The sequence below is a fragment of the Rhinoraja longicauda genome, chromosome 22 (assembly GCF_053455715.1).
Source record: "Rhinoraja longicauda isolate Sanriku21f chromosome 22, sRhiLon1.1, whole genome shotgun sequence".
Lineage (NCBI taxonomy): Eukaryota > Metazoa > Chordata > Chondrichthyes > Rajiformes > Arhynchobatidae > Rhinoraja > Rhinoraja longicauda.
Window position 1 is genome coordinate 38,350,810 of NC_135974.1, and position 9,441 is coordinate 38,360,250.

Here is a 9,441-nt window from a genome sequence, read left to right on the forward strand (position 1 = left end):
AAGAGTTTTGAAAAATTATCACTAATGCATCCACTATTTCTGGGGCTACTTCCTTAAGTAGTGCACTGCACTTATCTTGTGGCTGTGGCTCTGCTCAGTCAACGTTCTCATCCCTCCGCTATAGATGGGTCATGGGCCGATCTATCAGCAGAACCACACAAATGTTGGTGGAAGGCTTTTCACCAATGTATTGCATAAATAATCTCAAGCAAAATATTTTAAATAGTCAAGCAAGAAACAAAGTGCTGGAATAATTCAGCAGGCCCTGCAGCGTCTGTGGAGGGAATGGACAGGCAACATTTCGGGCGAGGACCCTTCTCCATAAATAGTTATTGGTGATTGGTTATACTTTATGTAAACTGTTCAAAGAGTGAGTCTAAAGGCCAAATATTAAATGATTGACTCATAAGTGCAAGCCTCAGTTCCTCTGAAAACTATGTTCATTTTAGAGATGATATTGAACAACTTTACCGAGAGAAGCCAACATATCATGCAAATCTTCTTTGTCAATGAAGCCATCACGGTTTTGGTCTATCATGTTGAATGCCTCTTTGAACTCCTGGATCTGAGACTGATCAAACATTGCAAACACATTGGAAGTCGCACGCTGAGGGCGCTTCTTGGCAGTCTTTGCCTTTGCTCTTTTGCTGGACATGTTGCTATCTTAATGCTCTGCAGATAAAGAACACATGATAAAAGCTTTATTGTGAAAAAAATCATAGACAGGCTGTCAGCCACTTTGGATTTATATTTTAGCAATGAAGGTAATGTTAAGAAGACATGATTTATTTTGAGGAAACCATCAAGTTATTGAACCCATTAAGGAGTTAAACTTTAAGTTCAACTTGCTCATTTTTTTGCAGCCACATTCCCTGGGAAGTAATTACAAGGATCAATCTCTTAATTTGGGAAATGTTCCAAAACCCACTACATAGTTTTATAAAGCTTACCATGTTAAATACCATAAAAAGCCTTTTATTTCCCACAGAAACTCGTTTTATCTGACAACAGTGCAGCTGTTTCATTGTAAGTTAACTGTAAAGCTCTTTAATTACCAGAGGTATGTTCACTTTTTTTAATCAATCTTTTCCAGCTAATTGGGGCAATAAACGATTTTGTAAAGCTATATATTTGAAGCTGGACGACCTTTCTTCATAAAAGGAATATTTTAATTGCTATATTCATCCAGTTTTGTTGGAGTATAGCTAAACTAATCTAATGTAACTTTTATTTTCTGCTATTGAAACATTGAAAAGATTTAAGTTAATGATGTGTGCATGTTAACTATTTTGAAACATTTTGGGTTGTATTTTAAAAGTTTGATTACAATTATAATGAAATGAGTCCAATGATAGGCTGTCTATTTTGTTCCCAGAGTTTATATTAAGCATTATAATACTTGGCATTCTGTGAAAATACATGCCAGTCATTCCCCTATTATCATTGATGATTTATCATTTTATCATTCAGAGAGTCACATTTCATTCTGTACTTTTGCTTCTTGGATGACCTTCAACTAAAGCATGTGAACCATTTCCCAGCTGAGGTTCCAAACTTGATCTTAGATTTACCAATGTCAACTACCGTCAGCATGGGGAGAGGAGTAGTACAGGGGCAGTCCCTGTGTGGGGTGGGAAGATTCTCTTGTATTTACTGATTGTTAAGTTTTGCACTCGATGAGGACAGGAACATGCTTGACTGTGTTAGAGTCCAGTTGCATGACCTAAACCCGTTTGGTCCCAATTATATTGCCTGGTTGTGTAATCTAACAAATTTACAAGTTGGGTTTGGGTTAAGACTCTGTATTTGATCCAGGTGAGGATGATTTGCTTAAATACCAGTGCATGTGACCTCTGTTCTTAATCAATATTCGGTGTTTCATCTCCAAGACGATTAAGAGGTTATTTGAGATTGTTGTATTTACAGCAAAGGTTAAATTGTAACTAAATTATGAGTCTTGAGCTCAGGTTGGGTTTAGGTGGGCCTTGGCTGAATTAGGTTTTGAGTTTGAACTTGAGTAAACCTCTCTACTTGACGCCCATTAATGAGAACATAGATATTTAACTAGCCATTAAAAAGTTACTTCTGCCGATGAAGAAACAATGCATCAGTAAGGGTGTAAAAAGGTCTTTATCGTAAGGATGGATAATTTTAAGAGTGACTTCAGACATTTAATTATTAGATAATTGTTGTCCATTTGGGAAAACTTTGTTTAATAAATTTCAGTTACTTTTTCGTTGGGGGATGGCTGCCATTACACTATGTAGTGCTCTACAATTTAATTGCAATCATTCCCTTCCTATTCCTGAGGAACAATTAATCGTCATATTTCCCCCTTTTGCTTTTCTCCCTGCCCTTTTCCCTAAAAATAATGACTGTTGAGATAAAATCTGAAATTGCAGAAATACTTCACAAGCAAGCATCATTTGTGGAGCGGGATAAAGAATTAACATCTGATGTTGATTATTTTCTTCAGACCTCAGGAAAATGTTTATCTGAAATGTTAACTCTGCTTCTCCCTTCAAAAATGATGCCTGAAATGCTGAATATTTACAACATTTTCTGTTTTCATTTCAGATTTTTGGCAACTGCAAGTTTTTCCTTTTTGACTTGTACTAAGATATGGTTCATTGCTCACTGCAGCTCCCTTCTAATCCTGACCCTGCATTAGGGTCAATGTTAAGTTAGTAGTGCTTGGTTCTGGTCTGACAACGATTGAGATGTGTGACATAACACATTATGTGTTGATGACGATGGCTGATGAGGTGAAAGGTAAGGACTGGGGGACTTTGTTCCTGTTGCGACTAGGGGGAGAGGGAGCTCGAGAATGGGTCGATTGGGCTTGTATTCACTGGAATTTAGTAGGATGGGATCTTATAGAAACATATAAAATTCTTAGAGGATTGGACAGGATTGATGCAAGAAAAATGTTCCCGATGTCCAGAACCCAGGGGTCACAGTTTAACAATAAGGGGTAGGCCATTTAGGACTGAGATGAGAAAAAACTTTTTCACCCAGAGAGTTGTGAATCTGTGGAATTCTTTGCCACAGAAGGCAGAAGAACCATTTCACTGGATGTTTTCAAGAGAGAGTTAGATTTAACTCTTAGAGCTAAGGGAATCAAGGGATATGGGGAAAAAGCCAGAACGGGGTACGGATTTTGGATGATCAGCAATGATTCTATTGAATGGCGGTGCTGGCTCAAAGAGTCGAATGGCCTACTCCTGCACCTATTTTCTATGTTTCTCTGTTACTAGCTGATGGAGATAATGCAAATCTGGCCCCATCGATAGAAGGCAATCATTCTAGATAATCAAGTAGAGTATAACTCTTTATTTGCATCTAATTCAGCATCCAAAGGGGCCTTTATTGAACATAAATGCCCATACATTACTATAGTCAACCCTGCTGATAATGTCTTACTGATCTTCATATTTATCTCATAATTACTAATAAGCACTAATAGCACTTAATAACTTTTACACTTCATAAATAAGACAACTGTGTATTCTTAAATACATTATCCAATTGTTTTATTTCTGAAAAATGATAACGTTGAATAAATTATAAGCATTCCATATATCAAGATCACAGAGCATAAATATTAAAAAACAGACAATTTCATTCATCTTTAATGCTGTCATTTGTAGACACGAGACCTACAGATTCTGAAGTTTGGAGCAAAACGTCTAATGCTGGAGGAACCCAGTAGGTCAAGCAGCATTTGTGGAGGTGATGGGTTGGGTGGTGACCATGCATCAGATTGGCATTTGTAACATTTTGATTTTGCATCATGCTTAACCTCAGTCCATCGTATAATCATGTTTAACCTCAGTCCATCGTTTAATCATGTTTAACCTCAATCCATTGTATAATCATGCTTAACCTCAGTCCATCGTTTAATCATGCTTAACCTCAGTCCACCGTATAATGATCTCAAAAAACGCCTCATTTCAGGCCTGATTAAATCCACTGTTGTAAAGGAATTGCTCATTTTTTTCCAATTCACATCAAATTTCCCCGAAACTTTTCTAAGATTCTGGAAGACGGGTCCACTTCTGCTCTTCAAACATTGGACAGTGTGAATAACACATTTGACCAAAATGAAGAGATCATTGGCAGAGCTGATTCTGTCTCCACTGCCAGTATTACTCAGTGAATGGTGATCAGATAATGTGTCCATCTCTAAATCAAGCACTTCTCACACCACCAGGTTGAGATGAAATAGCTGGGGACTTTCATAGTTTGTGTTGCCACTGAGCCAAAAAGAAACTATGTATTACTCATTTAAACTTATGGAGCTAGACAACACAATTCTATTCTTAAGTTTATTCAAGTTCTTAAATTTATTGCATTTGATGTGTGGAATGTGTGGAACCTAATATATTGTCTACAAATTGTGGCATTGATAATTGGCATATGCGTGGTGTGCAGTAGTTGATACTTTGGAGACTAAAATGGTGTATGGATTTTAAGAGATTATGAAAGCATGTATAGCAGTTACTACCTTTAAAACAGAACTTTGATGGTTTCGAGGCACTTTAGGGCGTGCTGAAAGAGATGTGAAAGGAATCATGTAAATATCTCCAGTCAGTGCCAGATTAACATAGTTGCAAAAGTAGCATTTGCTACGAGCCCCCCACTTTGGAGGGCCCCGCACTAAATGCTTGCATGCTAAATGCTTGGAATCGGCATCCCACTGGGGGGCGCTGTGTTCCGCGCGACACTCCCCAATCACCGCAGTTGAATGTGTTGGCGGGGCTGCGCGGACCAATGGGCATCCGGCGCGTCAACGCCCAATCGCCCAATCTCCGGCCCTTTTACTCCGCACACCTCCTGCCTCACCCAAACACCTCACTCCTCCGGCCTCACCCAAACACCTCACTCCTCCGGCCTCACCCAAACACCTCACTCCTCCGGCCTCACCCAAACACCTCACTCCTCCGGCCTCACCCAAACACCTCACACCTCTGGACCTCTCTGCTCGAATATTGGCCTTGTCTCCCAACACATCCTGGCCCTCTCACTCCTCGCTCATTGGCTCTTATCTCTCAAATCCACAGGCCACTTTAACCACCTCATCACCCCCCTCCCCCATCTCTCCCACTCCTGCCCTCCTTCTCCCTACTCCTCCGGCGCTCTCTCCCCACTCCTCTGGCACTTGCTCCCCTGAATCCTCCGCTGCTCACTCTTCTGCATACCTCCCGCCTGTTCTTTCCCTACCTCCCCGCCCATCCCTCTCCTTGCTGGGGCCTTCTCGCTCTCTTCACTCCTGGGGTCTTCTCTCTTTTCCCGCTCCTTTGGCTCTCTCCTTCACTCCAGCCCTACCTGTCCGTACCTCTCTCTCTCTCTGCTCTTCTGGCCCATACTCCCAAAATCCTGTGACTCCCTCTCACCCATCCCAAAAGCTTGGACTCTCTTTCTCACCAATCCCTCGCCCTTCTCTCCTCACTTCCCGGGCCCTGTCTCCGGCTCCACTCTTCCACCACCTCCTCTATCCACACCTTGCATGCCTCTCAGCATCCACTGCTCCAGCACTCCCAGCCCTACTCCATCCCTCTCACCCCTATACCTCCAGTCCCGCCTCTATTCACTCCTGCTGCCCTACTTTTTTCACATTCTGCCAGCCCTCCCTGTCTCTCCTTCCCTGGCACCCTCGGCTCCCTCTCATTGTGATTAGGGTTTCTACATCCCATTTATTTTTCTACACTACCGGATATGGATAGAAAATTGGTTGGCAGACAGGAAGCAAAGAGTAGGAGTAAACGGGTCCTTTTCAGAATGGCAGGCAGTGGCGAGTGGAGTGCCGCAAGGCTCGTTGTTGGGGCCGCAACTGTTTACCATACATATTAATGATTTGGAAGAGGGAATTAGAAGCAACACTAGCAAGTTTGCGAATGACACAAAGCTGGGAGGCAGTGTAAACTGTGAAGAGGATGTTAGGAGGTTGCAGGGATGTTAGGAGGACAGGTTGAGTGAGTGGGCAGATGCGTGGCAGATGCAGTATAATATAGAGTGTGTGCTGGCATACTGTATAACCACATGGTATGCCAGCTGCTCAGAAAAGGACAGGAAGGCCCTTCAGAGGGTCATCACGACGGCCCAGAAAATCATCGGCTGCTCACTGCCCTCCCTGGAGCACCTGTTCAGCCTGCGCTGCCTCAGTAGAGCAGGCAAAATAATAAAAGATCCATCCCACCCCGGCCACCGTCTGTTTGTTCATCTGCCCTCTGGTCGACGTTTCAGGTCAATCAAATCCCGAACAAACAGACTTAAGAACAGTTTTTACCCCAGGGCCATACGAGAACTGAACACTACCTGTGCACTAGGCAACACCGTTAAAAAATCTTGTACTTAATTTAATTGTATTTATGTATTTATTTGTTTTTGCATTTATTGCATATATGTTTGTACGCACCGTCAGGATTGGCTGTTTTTTAATTTCGTTGTACTCGTTGCAATGACAATAAATGAATATTATTATTATTATTATTATAATTGTGAGGTTATCCACTTTGCCGGCAAAAACAAGGAGGCAGATTATTATCTCAATGGAGTTAGGTTAGGTAAGGGGGAGGTGCAGCGAGACCTGGGTATCCTTGTACACCAGTCACTGAAAGTTGGCGTGCAGGTACAGCAGGCAGTGAAGAAAGCTAATGGAATGTTGGCCTTCATGACAAGAGGATTTCAGTATAGGAGTAAAGAGGTTCTTCTACAGTTGTATAGGGCCCTGGTAAGACCACATCTGGAGTATTGTGTACAGTTTTGGTCTCCTAATTTGAGGAAGGACATCCTTGTAATTGAGACAGTGCAGCATAGGTTCACAAGATTGATCCCTGGGATGGCAGGACTGACATATGAGGAAAGATTGAAAAGACTAGGCTTGTATTCACTGGAGTTTAGAAGGATGTGAGGGAATCTTATAGAAACATATAAAATGATAAAAGGACTGGACAAGCTAGATGCAGGAAAAATGTTCCCAATGTTGGCGAGTCCAGAACCAGGGGCCACAATCTTAGAATAAAGGGGAGGCCATTTAAAACTGAGGTGACAAAAAACTTTTTCACCCAGAGAGTTGTGAATTTGTGGAATTCTCTGCCACAGAGGGCAGTTGAAGCCAAATCACTGGATGGATTTAAGAGAGAGTTAGGTAGAGCTCTAGGGGCTAGTGGAATCAAGGGATTTGGGGAGAAGGCAGGCATGGATTATTGATTGGGGACGATCAGCCATGATCACAATGAATGGCGATGCTGGCTCAAAGGGCCGAATGGCCTCCTCCTGCACCTATTTTCTATGTTTCTATGTTTCTACTGCAAGGTAAAAACCAAATCTTGACCAAACGTTTGGTCATTGATCCTAAAATATCTATTATTTAGCGTTTGCCCACAAATATGTGTACTACTTTGGATTGGCTTCTATGTTAGAAATACCATACAAAATATAATTGTTGTAATTTTGTCCAGGCATTCAAACCCAAATCCCTCCTGCTCCAGCAAAACAAACTGTGGCAGGAACTCAGTGGGTCAGGCAGCAGCTACAGAGGTAAAAGGGGCAGATCAACATTTTGGATCAGATCCCTTCTTAGGACTAGAAGGATCCTGACCTGAAATGTTCTCTGCCCATTTCTCTTCATAGATGCTGCCTGACCTGTTAAATTTCTTCAGTTCTGTTTTTTGTTCAAAATTCCAGGTTCTGCAATCTCTTCCGTTTCTCTCCTGCTCTATTTTTTCAATTATTACTTTAATCTGAACCTTTATTGTAATCCTTCTCTAAAAATAAGTATTTCTTCACTCTGATGCAGGGAAGATTTACACATTTTAGGCACCTCGTGTTCCTCATCCTCCCAGGCTGCAAACGGTTATCGTCAGACAGCAAGGAAACAGGCTCTCTGGCACAGCTGGACCGCACCAACCAGCGTGCCCCATCTACACCTGCCTGCGTTTGGCCCATATCCCTCTAAACTTATCCTATCTGTGTACCTGTCCAAATGTTTCTTAAATGCCGTGACTGTACCTGCCTCAACTACCTCCTGCAGCAACTCCTTCCATACATCTACCACTGTTTGCGTAAAAAGTTGCCCCTCAGGTTCCCATTAAATCTTTCCCCTCTCACCTTAAACCTATGTCCACTGTTTCTCGATTTCCCCCGGTCTGGGTAAAAGACTCTGCATTTACCCTATCTATTTCTCTCATGATCTTGTACACCTCTATGAGATCACCCCTCGTCCTCCTGCGCTATAAGGAATAAAGTCCCAGCCTGCCCAACCACTCCCTACAACTCAGGTCCTCGAGTCCTGGCAATTTCTTCGTTCTGGGGCAAATTTAGCCAAAAAATCATCAGGAACTTAAGAAATGAACAACTGCATTTTTATGCTGCTGGGAAGCTCAGGAATGCAAACAACAATCCTTGGTTTAAACTGAATACCAGACCAGTGCTAGATAACTCGACTAATCACTGTTAAATGTACTGACTTCTCTACGTAGAAGAATGCAGTGATTATTGATTCACAGAGCATGCTCGTAGGATCATACACAAACGTTTTTTACTATTTAAACAATAACAGTTGACATTAAGTTAAAAGCAACTCGTTGTAAGTTGTTCCTCATTATTGAAAAAAAACATCTGCAGCCTTCAACTCGGCAAAAGAGGGAGGAAGAATGGTGTCCTCTGGCAATAAATTCCACTGTGATCAGAAATGGTGCTCATGGAATATGTTAACAATTTTGCTATTAAAAGGTTCCTGCTGTGTTTAAGATGTCAGCATATATATAAGCAGGGGGGAATCTTCAATATCAACTCTTTACATGCTGTAAAGTAGATGTTAATAATTAAATGCTCTGAATGAAAATACAATTTTCAACAGCAAACCACGAAAATTGTAAATCTCCTCAACTTTCTCCATCTTTTGTGTTTAAATTTAGGGGGAAAAGCTACAGTAGTCTGTAAAGTTTGAATCAATGTATCCTTGCTGGTGTATCTTTTCATAAGTTCTGTAAAAGTTAACTTTGGTAAAGCTTCAACTAAAGAGGCTTCTTTGCTAAATTAACACAGGAAGGCTTCTCTCCAATTCACAATAAAGTACTAATTGTTGAACGATATATATGTTCAAACACTTCTTACCTGTGGTAAAAAATTATGAGAATTTTCTTCCAGGGGAGAGTGAACAGAGCTGTGCCAGTCGGTATATGCTCTGCCTGGGCTGATGCACAAGTCATGTGCGCTCAATGTCCAATTGCTAGTGACATCTGATTACGTTCCCTCCCCTCCCATTCCAGACATTTGTCCATACAAGGCAATAGAATGCTGACTGGATTGCTGCCAAATAGCTTTTTGTACAATGGATTTTGGCATTTAAGTCCAAGGAAATCCACATAAACAGATAAGACGCCTTATATAGTTGAAAACCCTATGGAAGCCAAACAAACACTTATAATGCAGAAA

General features: G+C 41.5%; 1 protein-coding gene across 4 annotated transcripts in view; it reads right to left on the reverse strand.

Moving 5' to 3' along the window:
- LOC144604586 (myosin regulatory light polypeptide 9) overlaps positions 1-9,204 on the reverse strand; it is a 48,619-nt gene extending 39,415 nt beyond the window's left edge. For 3 of the 4 annotated variants that reach the window (XM_078419208.1, XM_078419207.1, XM_078419205.1), the window contains exons 1-3: positions 9,121-9,204; positions 4,508-4,551; positions 472-672 (exon numbers count right to left, since the gene is read on the reverse strand). In XM_078419208.1, the coding sequence (XP_078275334.1) occupies positions 472-655 (184 nt within the window). In that variant the 5' untranslated portion in view covers positions 656-672; positions 4,508-4,551; positions 9,121-9,204. The remainder of the gene's footprint in view (positions 1-471; positions 673-4,507; positions 4,552-9,120) is intronic. The other variant, XM_078419206.1, reaches the window with a different exon arrangement.
- Positions 9,205-9,441: the final 237 nt, after the last annotated feature.